General features: G+C 41.2%; 1 protein-coding gene across 1 annotated transcript in view; it reads right to left on the minus strand.

The window, feature by feature from the left end:
• The window catches only part of LOC117748667 (calcium-activated potassium channel subunit alpha-1-like), a 71775-nt gene that overhangs the window by 44253 nt on the left and 8521 nt on the right, over positions 1 to 19001 (minus strand). Inside the window, 1 exon segment of the mRNA XM_034558640.1 lies at positions 16891 to 17034. Coding sequence (XP_034414531.1) covers positions 16891 to 17034 — 144 coding nt within the window.

Consider the following 19001-nt stretch of genomic DNA (forward strand, 5'->3'; position numbering starts at 1 on the left):
AAGCAACTCAAATGCAACGCAGATCATGAGTTGGTACAATTTACACGTTGTAATGTAGCAGATTTGAAATTCTTTAAAAATAGTGTTTGCCGTACATCATTTATTAATATTTAGAACAGGGTTGGACAATAATTCAATGATAATTAATTGTCTTTCTATGGAATCGTATTGTGAAGAAATCATATATAAAAAAAAAAAAAGATGTGGATAGCGTGAAACACAATTACATCGTCTAAATTGATAATAGCAAGCACATACCAACTAAAATTTCACAGACAATCAGATCCTCTTGAACTTAAGTTCAGTAATCATTTAATTCACACAGCAGTATGCACAACTATGTGGTTAATTCAGGACTATTTATTTAATTAACACAAAATGTGCTATATCTTGCTCTCAATATATGAAGAAATATTGATGTCTGGATAGATGATGATTTGGCGATATCGCCCAGCCCTACTTTACAAGTCAAAGAGCAAAACACCTTATTAATACTATCGCAGCATAAGTATCCTCATTTTCCGTTGTAAAAGTCAGTGCTAATGCTCAACCCAGAGAGACTGAGATACGACCAGAAAGGTTTCTGACAGACAGCAGAACAAATGTTTTACATTTTGAAATGCAGTGCCAGGCTATCTGCGACCCTACCTGGCTGTCATCCGTTTAGAAATGACACAATGGCCGTCTTGAACAAGAAACCAATGGGCATCCATAATGAATGAGCTCAGACTAATTCATTTCCATGATGTGAAATTGTATTGTCAACCTGCAACCACTGATGGCTCTATAGTGACAAAAAGCACCCGCATGCATATTTAATTGAACCTTCCTCTTTGAAAGCCAGGACATCTCTTTATGCCTCTGACCGTCCCAGTTTAGAAACTGGAAACAATGTTGGTGCAACCTTAGAAATGCTAATGCCAACGGCTGAGGGAGATTCAGCAATGGCAGTAAATAACACACAGGCTGCAACAAAGAGGGGGCAATCATGACTGGGTTTGTCAATGAGGTGGCAGCAGACGGTGCCAGCTTTCATCATTCATCTCAGTCAGCGGATAATGATGCATCACATCTGTATCAGGAGACGCTTCCAGCTGCAAGGAGGCACAGAGAACTCAGACTCAGAGAGGGCCGACCACTGCATGATGGAGAGAGCTGCCAAGACATACACAGTCCAATCTGCATTTATTTTTTGGCCAACAAACATCTTGTACTACTCTTTATTTAATGTTTAATGCTGTGGCCAAGAACAAGATGGAACATAGAAGGAAATCACAAGATACAAGAAAATATTTAAATTATTTTATCAAATAAAATAATTAGCATTCGCTGCCAGGAAGGAAACCGCTTTTCAGAAACTACTTAGTGAAAATAAATATGTAGTCAGCGATTTGTTTTATAATTAAAAAAAAGAAATCCAGATCAAGTCAATTTCCAGATGCAAATTCAATGTTTAATATATATATATATATATATATATATATATATATATATATATATATATATATATATATATATATATATATATATATATATATATATATGAAAGACTATAAGGCATTTGTTTTTTAGGTAAAATATTGGGACGGAGCTGAGGGGAGAACTGTACTACAGATTGTTAAACCCTTTGAGGCCAATTCAGTATACTTAAATTAAATTAACTTGATTGGGTTTGCTTTTGAATCTCAAAATAAGCTTTTAAGGAGTCCAAGTCTTGACTCTAGGTCTAGGAGTAAAACAAAACTAGTACAGAACACAATCGGCACAAAAATCACATTGGGGAAATGAGGTTGGCTGAAAAAAAATGGAAATAAATGCAATAAATTATTATAAAAATCTCCACGTTCAACTATGAAGGGTTTGAAATGTTTAGCTATACCAGAAACAAAAAATCTTAATCCTATGCGTGTGAGAAACATTAGTTTCAGTCCACTTTCACAACAGATTAGAACACCAGCAATCATCCCCGTTGATGATGCACAGTATGTCACAGCCCTGCAGAGCGCACCAGCAGGTCTCAAGCATTCAGAAGTCAACCTACAAACATCAGAGAACCCACTCAAGCTCCTCCACTCTTCCTGGAGTGTGACTCACCATCGACCAGCGTGAATAACCTGCCAAAGAAACGGGAACTTTGCTTGGGCAGAAGAAGAAAAAAATAAAATCTCTTTTGCTGTGGGGAGCAAGCTCAAAGTCCAAGGTGGTGACGCCCTCACTGATATTTTGGAATAAAATATTTACTCTTTTGCAATTGGAGAAGCAGACAATGGTTGTTAGGTGCAAATGAACGATGGGTGGCTTTTAGCTCATTGTGTATTATAAGGGCAGTTAATATTACTGTGTATCAGCTCACTGAGATTTAGGTACGGTAGGAACACGCTTTACACATCCTGCAGTGGGAGGCCGTGCTACTCCGTGAGCTGCTACAGTATCTAAAAAAACAGGATTCAGAACAACCAGGTGCCAGGTTGTTCTATATTCCATTAAAAGCCTGCGGTCGCTGTGGGATCAAAGCTCTCGTTGGTGGGATGCCAGAGATTTGTGTGTGCAGTCAACTGTCCGGCGTTATTTGGTTGAAGCCTCAGTTTCCCCACCTTCACATTCACTTCATGCAACTCTGGTTTTAACCGTGTGCAACTTAAATGTGCATAGGAGCATACGCCTGGTGTTCCTCACGTGCGACCCCGTCTGACCCCCGGCAGCTTCTCTCAGGAACACGGTGCTGCTTTCCAAAATAAAATGACCTGACGATCTTCTTGCCAGCCAGTCTATTTTTCTGTCCTCAAATGCCATATCGATTAATAATGCATCTTGGGCATAATAACACAAAAATACAGAACAGAACAATAGAGGGGGGGGAAATAAAAATCAATGACCCATCCTTAAGCTGAATAGTGCAATTACACACTGTGATATGAATTGCTACATAAGTGGATTTCCATTCATCAGCTTTCTTTTCCAGAACCTGAAAACTATAGTTTTGAGTGGCAGAGTGATCAGAATGTTCAATCAATGGAGACATTTTCTCTGGCATGAAAAAGTATTTGTTCATTTGAATTATTGAGAATTTCTAGACAGTTTGCCCTCCCTGACAGCCTTAGAAAAAGTGTACACACGACTCAATACTGTAATTATTCATTCTTTATATTATTGACTGTGAATCACCCTGCAAAGATACAAATCAACAAGTGTGGTTTAGAGCAGCAGTGAATGTGTGGCCTTGTGAGAGACACCTTGGTCATCACGACTGTCCTCAATAACTAGACTTTGATTACAGACCTGCTGTAGTTTATCCTTCGCCAGGGTGATAACAGCAAATGATCATGTTTACGACCAGAGCCATACACGTGATGGACTGATAAACAGACTCTGAATGTACATTTAAAACATTTACTGTTGGTCATTATTGTTGAACTCCTTTGCAGCTGACGGGATATCTGTGCTGTATGATGCAACTTCAGCTCTGAAGCATCATAAAGGATGATGACCACTCACATCAGAGTGACCTTTTGATGCTTTGGGGTTCTCAAGTGTCTATTTAGGGCACTTAAGAGTACACGCAGGGCTGAATTAGGGCTCCACAATCATGCCTCAAATAATAATCCTGATTATATTGCGAGATTTCAGTCGATGATTGTCAATCAGAATTATTAGTCTTTGCTGATAGGTTAACAATTACCGAAAGGCCCTTTTTGTGTATCAACCTTGTGGCTATTTTGAACTCCACAATCTTAAAGATCGTCAACGTCTTAAAAGCTAACATGTTGTGTTACAACTTAGGTCTCGTTTGTGAACGCAGCTGCAAAAACAGGCCGACAATTTAAATTATTATCTGCGAACAAACCAAACATTTTGATAAATCTGCCAAAATGGTCTCATTATACATGAAAATATAAACTATGTGGCAATTAGATGGTTAAGAAAATGACAGATTGGGCCTTTTAAGAGACAACTGCGTCCCTGTTCAGCTCAGACATGCGCTCACTGGGGAAGTCTGGATGTGCTTGTGGCGACAGGCAAAAACACAACATTATTATTATTTAATTTATCTTAAATGTAATATGTCCTGCTCTGCGATTGTATTGTATATATTGTGCATTGTTTCATACTTAATATTCATATTTTATGTTTACTCTGTAACCTTGCTTGCTGCTGCTACAACCACATTTGCCCCCTGGGGATGAATAAATATATATCCATCTATCATCATCCATCCATCTAACATGCATCTAACATACTAATGGAGTCTTGGATGGTTCTCCTGAAGCCTGGCACCCTTCTGAAGCATGATCTTAGTATAATCCAGCATGTGTTTGATGTGTGATGTGTGTCCTAGCAATGGCAAGACACCTTTTGCAATAATAAAAAAACATAACATTTTCACAGTTATTGGGATCACACTCGAGGGTAAAGCGTCACATTGCTCCTCATGTTTAAAGTGTTCAGTGTGAATGCCAATTAAGTGGTGTGCACTGAAAATAAAAAAAATGTATGCTGTATTTTTGACGACTATTACTTTTTCACGAGTAACATGCAACTCTGATCTAAGCTAATATTCCTTACGAGGATTACATTTACACTTTGAGAATAGAACGAGGGGGGAAATGAAGCCCCGCTTTATTGGCTTTATCAGAGAAGGAAGATTCATACATTGAGATATAATAAATGCATCAGATCTTAATGAAATACTTAATGTCATCTTGGCAGAAAGTGTCACATTACTCATCAGATAAGATAACAATCAGATTGCATAATGGTCTGCAGTCACTGACGACAGCAGCAGAAGGATGATAAATATTAAATAATCCCCAGACGTGTGTGGTAAGAAAGTAGCTCATCGTGTGCCATTCTGATCATGCCCGAGCCGTTTTATCAATCGAGTGACGCACGACTGGCAAAACTGAAAGACAGAGCCGGACTAGTTCAATGTGCCAGTCGGCAAAGTGTATGACTCTGACAGAGATATTTATTCATCCTCAGGTTTATTAAGGACATGAGTGATCAGTAGCTGAGTGACCATGATGAACCACAGAGTGGGTGGCTCATAACTGCAGGAGGATAGACAGCCCATAAAACCTCCAGGTGTGGCAGGGGGCCAAAGAAAATAAAAACATTAAGTTATCGTTTCATTTTCTTAACTTTTATCATTTTTAGCACCAACTACCATCTTTAGTGCCAAAACTGCTGAATGTCTCTTTTTTTCTAGGTTTTACGCCATTACTGGCTCATGTGCCGTTTCTAATTATTATTTTGGCACAGTCCATAAACCATAAATTAAAAGGAGTTTATGTTTCCTCAGAACACTTTTACAGTAGGGCATTAATGTCTATTAAAACCGAATGCTACCAGAGAAAAATAAAGAATAGAAATGAACAAATCTGTTGGTCGGCTTTCCTTCAAGGAACAAACCACAAAGAAACCCCAGAGGACGATTGTCTCTTGCATTAAACCCAACAAGTCTAACATTACTTAAAGTATCTTTACACCTTCGGAAAAGCTTCTTCTCACATTTCTGTTCTGATGTGCAATGAAGTGTACTCCAGGATCTATGTCACCTCTAACCACACCCATCAGAGACGCTGAGTGGGGTCAAAGGTCAAACCTCACTGGAAACTTCTGCCTAAAGAGGACAGAGAAAAGATATTTTTTTAAAGATAAAAGGGGAAGAGGAAAAAGAAAACCCAATTTGCCAGAGAACATATTACATAATCATTGTGTGGGCCTATCAAATGCTTGCAAGAACACGTCTGGAAGTTTAAAGTATCGTGTGAAGGCTGTATTTCTACTGTCTACCTGCCACCTGTCTAACTGTTGGCTAGGAGAAATAAAATAATAAAATCACAATCGCTGCGATACATTTCCAGAGTTGTTAAATCCTCCCTCACGATAGCAAAACACTGCACAGAGGTTTATGATATCTGATAAACAGATCAAATGTGTGACGCCCATTTCGATGGAATACTCTGAGCTTCAGTAAATAATAACTGTCCAACGTGAACAAAGTTCACAGTGATGAATTTTCTCACTCCAATAAATATAATTGGCCTTACCTTCAATTTGGATGATAATCATGCCATAAGGTTTGGAACTCAACCACTGTTTGCATAATTAGAGGCTTTTGGGATGGAAACAGGAATGTTGCCATAGCTTCAGTAAGCTAGCTGTGGGCTACATCTTGTATCCGTTTTTAGTTTTTTAGCCTGGTATTTCTTGAATTTTTGGCCAATTGGTACCATTCAAAATGTGCCAAATTAATCATTAACAGTTCCTGTTTGCAATATACCCATTGATATGTACAGACAATTATCACTGGATCACTTTGATACTGAAGAAAACAAAATAAAGTGGATGATTCTGGTTTTGAAGGAGCAAACTGCTGAATTGTACACCGAGTGCATGGCACATGGGGAGGTATTAGAGTACAACATACAACACGAATAGAATAGTCATTTTAAAAACGTGAACTTGATTTAATTCCACTCAACTGAACGATTCCCCTTTTTGCTGAATGGAAACCCTCGCAGACAGATTGAATGTAATACTCCGGCTTACGCCGCATCAGGCAGAATATTCCCCAGGGTTAGTACGCTGCACAGACAGTACAGTATCCTGTACTTCACGGCTTCATCAATGCTCTTCTTTTGTGCCAGCGACTTTCACACTTAAGAGAAAAACCGGAGGGTTTAAGGGATTTCTCTCTTATCTCGTCAATAAGAGCAGATTATTTCTTTGTCTAGCGGGCTTCCTGTGGAGCAGCATGCAGCTGCTTCCTCATCATTAGGGATCACTACCAACGTTACGGCCCTTTCAAAGGGATAGACCTGCCATTCAGTAATAACATCCTCGCTCCCAATGCATCCTCCTCTAAAGGGGAACCAACATCAGAATTTAACAAACATTGGAAAATAAATGTATTGTCTGACATTTAAGAGACCTTTACTAATAAAAGCTCCTGACCTACACCCATGCCACAACAATCCTCCGATTTGATTTATGCATGAATGTACTAAACAAAAACACATTAAATCAAAAAGGTTGCCATGTTAAAGTGGGAACTCTTATATCAAACGTGGTCCTAAGATCTTAAAGACCAAGACCGACATAATCATTGAAGATCTTACACCTGTGAAACAAAATGGGCTGTTTGTCAGTCAAAAACAAATGTACTGCTCGTCTCGGTATGACAAAGACACACAAACTGTTTCAAATAGGGTTAAATATTCACGACGGGATGCAAATGATTGTCTCCTGTATAAATGATGAAGCTTTCTTACTGTGGTGATTTATCAAACAACCGATGCCGACATGTTTCAGGCGAGGATTGTCTCATGTCTCTTCTTGTCATGCATTTTGCCCTCATTTTAATTGATTCCATGATGGTTCAATAAATGGCTGCTGGGAGGTTTGTGTTGTGAAGATAAACTACAGATCTTTGGGGATCTAACTGGACGTACAATGTAGCCATACGGTCAGTGAGTTATCTGTGGGCTACAACTTCAGCCTAGTTTTTATATTAGATTTTGAATGTGCACTCACCTATTATACAGCCCCCGGTGTATACAGTTGATATAAACAATACTTGTAGGAGGCAATAGAAGAAAGTCCCTGATACAGCAGTTTAATAGCTCATTAGACGTTTCCATTCCTGCTGCAAAGCTTAGCAACACAACTGCATTCAGCAGCAGAGGGACCAAGAATAAGGAAGCTAAAAGACGCCTTCGCAGACGTCAGCAGGAGAGACCGACGTTGCACACGAGGGACGAAGCCAGTGTGGAAAGTACAAATGTCTAGGGCTTTGAGACACAACATCTGTGTCTATTTCTTTCTCTTTCCCAAACACATTATCCCACACTTTGTGAATGGTGTCAGTTTGAGACCATATAAACATTTAAATTCAAATACTCTTCAGTTCCAACATGTAAAGTCAATTTAAGCCAGGTAAAAATGACACTTCTGGTTCTTTATTTCCATACGTTACTTGTTGCTGTAAGCCTTATCTTATTCTCCAACACTCTTTGTCAGAGAGTTTATGTTGATGACATTATAATTATTAACACCGTTACAAACGTTCACGAACAGCTGCTGTCCAAATTACAGTATGCGCCACATATTTACGACTTAATATAAATAAATACTTTCTCTGCATGTGTCCAACATGACTGCAATTGTGAGAAACCAGGAAAATTAAATCCTATGTATTATTTTCATTCATGAAAAACAAAGTCAGCCATATTCTTTTAATGCAGGGCGCCACGTAGGAAAAGGACTGTTGTTGTCGGCTAACAGCAGTGTACACCAGAGGATGGAAGTGCCTGCAGGGCCTCTATAAACACTCACTTCTTGATCCACTCCTTTACCCAACATCAACACACCCATCTCTAATGAGTGCTGCTCAGTGAACTGGAGTAACAGGCTTCTGCTGGTTTCTACTGGTAATCCAAAAGTGAAGGAAAGAACTGACAGACTGGGGAATCGGTTCAGAGGTTTGTGAGTGCATCATCAGATTTGATTTTTATTTTAAACTGTTTATACAACATTGTGAAAAGCCCTTTTTTCTGTTTGGACGAATAATCCATGTCGCTGACCCAATTATTGTACAAATGCTTGGCTCACCAAGTATGTTTGGAGACTCTTGTTCAAACATTTCTTCCCACACTCACTGACAACATATCTAACCCAGGAGCATGAAAGGGGGCAAAAACAGTGAGCCCATTGGACTTTTATAAATTAAACTGAGGAACCAGCTGTTGAATCTTATTTTTCTTTTCAAAAAGTCCTTCCAACATTTAGATGATGCAAGTGGTTTGGTCTTCAAGACAAAGTGGGGGGCAAATTATACTCCAATCCAAACCAACACCATCACACATCAGTATTACAGGCTGCTTTCGTCATATCACAGTGGAGTGGAGCTGTTGTGAGCCATTAAAGGCCACTGAAGGAAACAGAGGAGTACAAATGTGTGAAAAACAACCTTTGTGTTGCAGTGCTGAATGGAAAATGATATTTGTGTTGGCTGCCATTCTCTTTCCTGTTAAACTTATGAGTTTTCATATTCTAAACTATTATGATAGCAACCCGTTTCTTTCAGTTACTGACTGTCATGGACCTGGCAAGGAAAGCCCCCCGTCCCCCTTAGTGTGAGAAAACAGTGCCGCAGGTTTAACCTGCTTTTAGCAGACGTTAAATTTCAGACACAATTTCAGAATCAGAATCAGAATCAGCTTTATTGAATTTGACTCCGGTTACAGGTATGCTCTCGTCGTACATACATATTTAAAATACAAATGACAGGATGAACATAAAAAGACATTAAAGACAACAGGTGAAGTGGTCAACCTTGGTTTAAATGTGTATTCCCCTATTCCAATATCCTGCGCCTCCAAACAGGACACTTATATTCTACATAAGTCCATCGACTTAAAACGATGATCACGTCACAGAATATAAACACATATATTACAAGCTGGAAGACAGCCTTTATATTTGGCTTTGAATCATTAGTCAGATTGTACAGATATTTAAAATAATGAAGGTTAAACACTGAGAACGGGGATCGTCCTTTAAACTGTTGGCAGCTATAGGTTGTACTGTAACTATCAGTGGCCTGAAACCCGAAACTGTGTTTGTTTGGCATCGGTCACTGTATACAGTGAGCAATCTGATCTACGAGCGCTGACGACATCCTCTCTGATCTGAGCTGTGACAACAACGCTGCTATTGAAACATTTGTGGGTCAAGCCTGCAGGAACGTCTTTCTCTCTCATGCTTGATTTAGAAGTCTATTTGGGATCCAGTTTTCCTTTTTAAATATCTTTTGTGTGACAGGATTAATCTTTAATTATACCAAAGCAGCATGTTCTCCTCTGTTATGACGAAGAGACTTAAATGTACAATTTGCACTATTATTCAGCTATCAAAATACCCAGTCAAAACCTCAAATCCCACAGTGGCTAAGCCAGGATTTAAGCCATCCTGGAAGCAGCCCAACCAGTTTACAGTGAGGCGTAAAGAGCTTAGGATGGATGTGTCTCCCTCCAGCCTCTCGCTGTCCGTCTCATATGAGGTTGTATCTCACTTGTCTCAAAGTCTTGAAAAAAAGAGAAAGAAGCTGACGAATAAGTTAAACTGACTGAAAACAATAAAATATATATAAATTCTGTGATGTCTATCGGTGTTTGATGGGAGCACAAGTGATGATGACTCACGTCTGTGGCAGGAGGGATTCTAACAGAGAAACTCCGCCCTGCACTAACAATGGAAATGGAAATTCCCATCATGTGTGAAAATGTAAATTATGTTCTGTATCTGGGAAGCTGGACATACTGTAACTGTAGCAGCTGCAGGTGATTTTTAAGGAATGGGGGGGGGGGGGGAGCTCAGCAGCAGGTGGAGAATGTCAGATATTATTGCATAAGATTGGATTTGTATTCTGTAATCCGACACAATGGTGGTTTCAATTAGGCACTCAGAACGAGGGGTTAACTTAAAGTAAACTTTCAAAGTTGGAACCTGCCTTGTGACCAGTTTGCAACATCCATTAACCTCCATATACACATGTTATCAAAGTGCCAGCTGCAAAAATTAAGAGCTACTTCATTTACGCCTCCTTTATATCTGCCTACGAATTTGCTGAGTTTTGAAGACGATGTGAGTCCTAATACAGCAGCGGTTGCCAGGTCATTGTATAGCTAATGAAATCTGGTGAGCCAATTTGAGACAGTTGAGGATATCTTATTATAATACTGCTCCACCGTTTTCTCTGCTCTCTGAATATGATGCGGGTCCACAAAACTAATTATACTCACCATTGTTTGTGCCAAATGAGATCCTGCTGGAAATGTTTCCGCCAAACATAGAGAAGTTCCAAATTAGTAAAGGCGTATCTCACCACCACTACATTCTTCAGTATAATTAACATGTATGAATTTAGCTAAGATCTTTTAAGATTTCTAACTTTCTTGGAAAGAGCAGATTGGTTTAAACCAATTATCAGTAGGCAAAGGGCACATTTACTGCAGTGAAATAACACTGACCGCCACAATAAACAAGGACCTCTACAGCTTCATACTAAATGAAGGGAAATATTGGAAGAAAATGCAAATGCTGCTGATTTTGCACCAAGGTCTGAAAAACAAAACAACTTTGTGAGGCTGTACTTCGGCACAGTGGTGCGTTATAATACTTACCGTCTTAGTTTAGTATGTTAGCATGCTAACGTTTTCTAATTGGCATCAATGTCACTAGTATTACAGGTTTATGGTCCAAAGTATTAAAAAGAATATCTAATTTTGACATGGTCGACGGTTTAAGATGAACCTTTAATGGCTCACCAAAGTCCTGAGGATTCACCCTGAGGGCGACATGGATGACTGTGCCCAATGTCGTCAGTCAGACCAGCTCATTTAAAATGGTCAAAGGTCCTTTTTTATTTAAAAACTGCAAAAGATCTCTTCTTATTCATTCATTTTGTGTGTAACCGAGTCTTTAAGGTTACAAACATTTTGACAATAGAATCCTTAAAGCTTTTATTTTAAGTTTTCTCCGTGTTCGTGCACCGACACGTCCCATTCTTTCCCGTTTTAAGATACAAAAATGTGTCAGGCTCAATTAGGGAACAGAAAAGACTTAATAAGATGTTCTCCGTTTTGACCGGGGACAACAAAAGCAACTCAATAACTTTAGCCTCACATGGCATTGTTTCCTTTCGGCAAGGCCCTGACAAAACAGGACTGGCAGCTGCTGTCACCCGAAAATAGCGACAGACTTAGAGGCGGGCGGAGAGCCGAGCGACGCTCCCACGTTGTTCACTCTGTTGCACTGGGCGCCGTGAAAGTAACACACGATCCCCGCTGGCACCAGAGCCCACAGGTGGCCCGGACAGCCTTCTGTCTTTGTCGCAAGGCCACAGGCGTGTCGGTAGAATATCTGTAACGCACAACAACGCCGACCTCTCTCTCTCAAGCCCAAGAGTCAACGTCGAGGAAAGGGCACGCTCGGTAAATGCTCCATCGTCTTGTTCACCTCAGCCGTGGAAAAAACGCGCGGTAATAAAAGCAGCAAGCCCGAATCCTGAGCCGAGTACAGGACAAGTGCTTCCATCACTTCCAAGTGGCACGTTGGACATGTCCTGCTGCTGCGGAGAAGACAGCAAGTCCCCACTGAAGTGTTTACTCTCTCTTTCTCGCCCTCTCTCTCTCTCTCTCTCTCTCTCTCTCTTTTCACTCTCATCAGTCAAAAAGCTTTTCCATGTAGTGGCACAATTGCCGCAGCTCGAAGAGCCCCTCAGAAGAGGAGGCGAGTTTATCCGCCTGATGAAAGTGCTCTTCTGGCCCAACTATAATTACGTTCAGAGCCCCTCGCTCCCCCGACGACATCAAATCCAGACGGCGGTCAAGTCAGCGGCCGACTCCTTCGCCCTGTCATCCGATAGAACTTCCTCCACGTTTTGACCCCGGTAATTCTAGACAGCTCTGAATCGTGCCGCACTTTGGCAGCTTGTAATGACGACCTAGAGGTGACTCGGAAGAGACCTTTTGAACATTGCTGAATAAAAAAAATACTCCTTGTTGTGTCCCACTGTACCCCCAACAACTCACACCACACACCCGGCCAATTGCTTCTTCTCAAAGTCACAACTCACTCAAATGAAAATGAAAATGAGTCATCTTTATACTGACAGTGATAGCAGTTCCTCTCATGTCAGTTGAGGATACCCACCCATAAATCTGCTTGGAGATCATATTGATGAAGTGCTTTAGGTTCAGGCTCGTAAACCATGATGTTTAGACCTTTTCCTTCAGGATCAAAATGATCTTGCTTGTTTTTGTTCTTTGTACATTCGTGGTTACAATGCAAACAGGAACTGTGCGTAGCTAATGTAGCATCACCTTCCATGGTGCAGAGGACTCAGGTGTAGCTCACAGCTAACTCAATGGCAACAGTATACTTCCTGTTTACATCACCCAAAGCACAATAGGAACCGTAGAGTAAAAAGACAAATGGGTGTAAATGGGAACAACAAGAAACACAGGGGCAGAACAATTAAATCATGAATTTCTTCCCCCTGTACATCTATTTTAATGTAATCTATATTAGAAGAAGGTCCCATCAATATGGTTATTGTATTCCTAGAACACAGACTTCTAAACAAGTACTTTTAAAGAGCATACAATTTCTAACAGACATGTTTAGTACCACTCGCATGCCAGATGATGGCATTTCTAAGTAACCTTACTTATCCTGACTGAGGCATGTAAAGACTGTATCTGAATCCTTAGAACAAATAAAGTTAAACAATGCTAAACAATTGGCGACAACATCCACGACTCTGTCCAACCTGTGACTGGGATTGGGGATTGGGGGGGGGGGCAAGGAGTGCAAACTGAATAGTGCCAGAATGCAGCTCTGTGCTTCCATTAATAGAAAACCTTTCTCTGGCCAGAATAATAGCTTTGCGACATCCCAGCCCCCCCCCCCCCGAACCGAGCACACGTGGGCTAAATGTCACTCAGCAGGATCCTACCATTTAAGAGAAATCACATTTTCGCCCAGAATACTCTAACCTCAGACTTGCTCCATCACACTCCCCCCCATCTTATCATTTCTTGACAATTACATTCTGGAGGGAAGTGCGACTGAACAGGAAATAGATGCGTGATATTACAGGAGACCCACTGAGTTTGTAGGCACAAGCTGCAGCCACCTGTTCAGCCCCCAAAGAGAATTGTGTTTGTTTTGTCGAGAGCAAACAGTAATATGATGACATTCTTGATGAATAGGACGGATGATCTTGTATGATGCAAAAGTGACTGCTGGGGGAAGGGAAATGCAATAATGCATAAAGTGACAGATGGGATCTTTGTGTGTCCCTAATCTGGGGGAAACCATGTCCCTACCTACAGCTGATCTGAAATCTGAGAATGAACACGAGGATTTGCTTTTTATGAAGGAGAAGGAGTGGTGCACTAATTTACAGCAGATAAATCTTTATAGGCTTGGAGGGCGTCGGCAGTGCTAATCAAATGGCTCTGAAGGCAAAGATTGATCTTTTACAATCTTCTGAGTTGCCAGGCAAATGAACAACGGGCCTCGGGGCCTTCCGCAGTTCAGCCTGCAGCCGTTTATGACTCCACATCCACAGTCGGAGGTAAACGGCTCAATGCGGAGCGAAGATCACATTTGGTTGAAATGTGCCATACCTCAAATTTCAGTTTGAAACGCCCGATTACCAAAAAAAAGAAAGAGAGAAATTCATTGATGAAAACTTAAAACCTCCTATGAAGAAGCTATCCGAGGCCTGTGTCATGCACTTTTAACATTTACCAGCTTCTCAACCGTTGTCGCACCCAGGTGTTTATAGAGCCAATTGTTTATTTGGATCTCCATTAGTTGTTACCAGGGTAACAGCTTCTCTTCTTGGGGTCGATGTTAATCAGAGATGTATGATTTATGATTAGATTTAGTGTTTGGTCCTTTGAGTTTTGTGTGTTTCATTCATTACATTTAGCTGACGCTTTTATCCAAAGCGACTTACAATCGTGTTACATTCATACACTGTAGACACAGCTACGGGGAGCAATTCAGGGTTAAGTGTCTTGCTCAAGGACACATCGACTAGGGTGGGGATTGATCTGCGAACCACCTGATTGAAAGACTGACCTGCTAACCACTGACCCACAGTCGCCCATATTTCACCCATTCAAGGTTCAACTGTTGATTTTGCACCTCTGATGAATAACATCTTAAAACTAATTTTCTTGCTGCTTGTTTGTCTCATGCATGGATTAGCTTTTCCTTTACTCCCTGTAAATACCATTCTGAACTGAGAAGAGATAGACAAGTAAGAGTCAGCAGAGACATCAACCAATGTCTGCTTGACTGATCCATAACCTCCATCACAATTGCAAAATATTGCAGGCATCCTGGAGCAGCGCTTCCCTTTTTGCATAATTGATGTTTGACTAGTCTGTAAGGCTTATGATTTATTCTCTCCTTGACTGCATCTACTCTTAAGATTGTAAGCAGGTTTAATTGGTAAAATTAATTAGAGGACACGCATTAGAGGATTCACATGCACTAAGTGCATCGGGGAACAGAACTGAGATTTGTTGGAATGTTCTAGTCCCTGGGAATGAAGTAAAAAAACAAATGCAGCCTCTGCTGTGCTTTGCTAACGAAGGCTGCAAGTTTAAAATAGGCACGCAATAAAACCCTGAAGTAAAAAGTAGTTTGAGGATATTTCAAGAACAATAACGCGGGAATAGCCACACACACACACAGGAAATAGGCTTTAAATGTGCCCCCTAAACAGGCTGACATAGAAAACACACATCTGCCGTGTTTAGGTAAGCTGCAGTTGCCATGGTTACAGACAAGAGCTTGCTGAACAGTTGTGTGTCAAGCCATCATTGAGACAGGGCACTTGAGCTGCACACATAAAAAATAAAAAAAAAACACACGCGTATGAATTGAGGGGAGCGTTGGTGGTTTAAAGTGAAAGGCAAGGAAACGCAGGATGGCAGCTGAGCTAATATCCAGCTTCTGTTAGCAATATGTTGCAGTCACCATTCGCCATCACCGTGTTTAAAACTAAGACGATGCCTGGGGGACAACCTGAGTTCAGCCTGAGTCAGAGTTCCATGTGGCATTTGGAGGAAGAAGAAAATGTGCTGTTTTTAGCCCAAACTGAGAGCATAAAAAAAGCTTTTATTTTGTTATCGGTGTTAATCACCTCCCTGCAGAAGCTTACGGCTACACACATCTCAAAACAGAAAATGTTTCACTTCACTGCGTTTTAAATAACATACACCAAAAGCAGGAACATTATCATCCAAACATGATGCACATTGTTATGAGTAAAGCACCTGACATGAAGTGTTTATCACAGTGACCTTCTAAATGAATCATTTTTGTTTACAACAAAACAGCCCCTCCCCCCCGCACGCAAAACACTTTTTGTCCCATAAACAGTAACAAAGTGTGGTTAGTTAATATTCCACATCAAACCATTATGCTTGAGTGTGGCTGCCCACCCAGCATTCATGATTAATAACCTGCATGGACTGAGCCAACTGGAGTTGCTGCGCCACATATAGTGGGGTGGGACAAAGTGGGATCAGCCACGAGCACTGCGGCAAGCCTTGGCATGGTGCTCCCACTCATGCCATTTCATTTCATCACTCCTCAGTTATACTGTTGCATTGCCAAGCACTTACATCCAAATCATAAAACACTCTTGTAAAATAAAAAGGGAGGAACAAAATGCAGCAGAATCTCCATCATACTGAAAGTGTCCTTGACTCGACGACGTCGAGACAGGTTACAGTAAAAAAAAGAAAGGAAAAAAAAGGATGTGATACGGATCTCATAACATGTGGTTGAAAAGGCATGAGTTCCCCACATGACACTGTCAACAGACACGCCGGGTGCCATGGTAACCACTTCGGCTGAGCGAATGCAATTGGTAAACTCTACATGTCCCTCCCTCCTTCCGTCCGTCCTTCTGGATCCGTTTCTCTGTGCTATCTGAGGGCATTATGGGGTGTGACCTTAATACACTGTTTAAATCTCCCTGGCTTTGTTTTGATGGGTCTGCCTCTAGACTGAGAGATAAGCTACCACGACATGCACTCCAAAATTTATTTATGCGTCACACAAGCAGAAATAAATTAAGGCAAATGTAAGTGTGGCGCAAGCTCCTCCCTCAGCAAGGTTTCTGGCCTGTCCTATAATAAATTAGTTTTCACAAGGCCCTTTCATTGACAGTTCAACCCAAGTGCAGCCGATAGCTGTCATCAGGAAGTTGGGGGGTCGTCACGCTTCATCTCATCGACGACCGGCTAAAGTAGCTCGAGATGTCAAGCGAAGGACGACGACCGTGTGTGAACTCACCAGGACTCTTCCCGTCAGTGTCTGAGCGGATATCATGACTCCGGCCCAGTCTTTGACCGAGGTCATCCAGCCCACCTCGCTGGCCGCCGGGTCGTCCTTGTCGGTGCGCTTGATGCCATCGCCTGTGCTGAGCCGATGGACCTCCTGCAAAGAAAAGGATGCAGAAGGTAACGGGGGAAAAATACGAGTTTAACAATAACTTTTTTTCACATTAAACCGTTTTGAAATTAGCATTGATTTCTACGATAGCGTGGCCCTTATTAGTCAACCTACAGCTATTGTGTATAGTATAGTGGATCAATGCCAGGAAAAATCCTCTTGCACAGGAAAATATGTGTTCCACCGCAGTTTGTTGTAAGATAAATATTTTCCAACTCTCTAAACACATCTGTGGACACCAAGCTGCTGTCCAACTATCATCCAGGCCAGAGAGAGGGCGGGACAGAGGGAGCCAAGAGGTAGACCCACTTGATGGAATTAGTGCTCCAGTTAAGGTTAGTTTCTTAGTCCTATTCTGTTGGTTTTGTCCAGCAGTGCAGAAGTTTTGAGTAATTTGTACACACAAACACACACACACACACACACACACACACACTTCGCTGTGAGTAAAAACAGAAACATCAAGTACAACACAGTACAGCGAACAGTTTTGCGGTTCTCATTATTTTGACTCCCCCTGACCAAATGCACAAAAGTTAGCTTCTGATTGCTACGTTCTCCACCAGCAAGTCACCAACTTTGTCCGTTTGTTCTTTGGCATGCCTTCAGACAAGGTTCATGCTGGGTTTATCCGGGTTTATCTCCAAACATCGGAAGGCTATTGAAAGCGTGTCAGTCAAAGTTTCGTGGCCAAAACTACGAGCTCAAAGGATCTTTAACACTCGTAAAAGTGAGGCGGACTACAGAGTCGGGTCATAATTCTTTTCATTTAATAATATAGTTTAAATAGCCACAATGTTGGCACACAATAGGGTCATTATATAATTGTTTTCCCTAATCAGTAAAGAGTTATACTTCTGATAGTTGACTTATTTATAAATCAAATTGTTCTTCTAGAAGAATACTGATTAGTGCAGCTTTAACCTAAAAAATGTCTCATTATGTTAATATTTTCAGTCCAAGTCTAAAATAATGGTTAATGATATCTGAACAAACAGCTGAAAAACATACATTTTCAAGCTTCGATGAACTGCAGCGCTGTGTGATAATCTTCTTCGGGTGATTTGGACCTTTAACATTGAACATTGTAACTTTATTCATTGTATTAAAAATCCTTTTTTTTTTTTCTTCGATCGGCAAAAACAGAAATCCAAACTTTGTTAAAAGAAACTACCACCTACGTTTTTTGTTTGATTGACAGCTCTGCAAAAAACGCAACATGACCAACTTCTAAAAAACACTTCATGCAGCATTCTTATGGTGACCAGGCTCAAGGAACCCAACAAATAACACCCATGCACATGCACATGCACATGCATACAGAAAACATACAGAGTGAGAGCAGCAAAGAGACTCCAGGAGTGTATCCATGGCAGCCACTGAGCTCCTGGTGTTTCTGCTCCACTGAGTGGGCTGCCTGGCCGCCTGCTTGCCTGCCTGCCTCTCCACCTGTCTGTCTGCATGTCTGTCTATCTGCTGGGACTGGCATGATTCACAGAGCAGGAAATCGAGAAAGGATGCAGGGGTTAGCCATGCTCACCCCACAGCCTCAAGGTGAACACAACACAGACTCTTTATTATCCTCCTCCTCCTCCTCCTCCTCCTCCTCCTCCTCCTCCTCCTCCTCCTCCTTCAATGGTGTCACACATCACTCTCTCTGGGCCCTTCCTCCTGCAGCTGAGCTCGTCATGTTGGATTAGTTGATGCACTTTACATAGTTAGAGGGGGGAAAATAACTGTTTATATGGTTTTACCTTGTGCCATGTGTCGCACTATTGTAGGAAGCATTTTATCTGGTGGAGTTAATGTCCAATATCTCACATTCTCCAGATACAAAATGGGCTATGTGTCCCCAGGATAGGAGATCCACATGATTGATACAAACGCTTGGAGTCCAGAAGCAAACGCTTCACTCGAAGCCTGACAAGATGGATTTGTATGTGATCTAGTGA

Source organism: Cyclopterus lumpus, chromosome 19 (assembly GCF_009769545.1).
Source record: "Cyclopterus lumpus isolate fCycLum1 chromosome 19, fCycLum1.pri, whole genome shotgun sequence".
Lineage (NCBI taxonomy): Eukaryota > Metazoa > Chordata > Actinopteri > Perciformes > Cyclopteridae > Cyclopterus > Cyclopterus lumpus.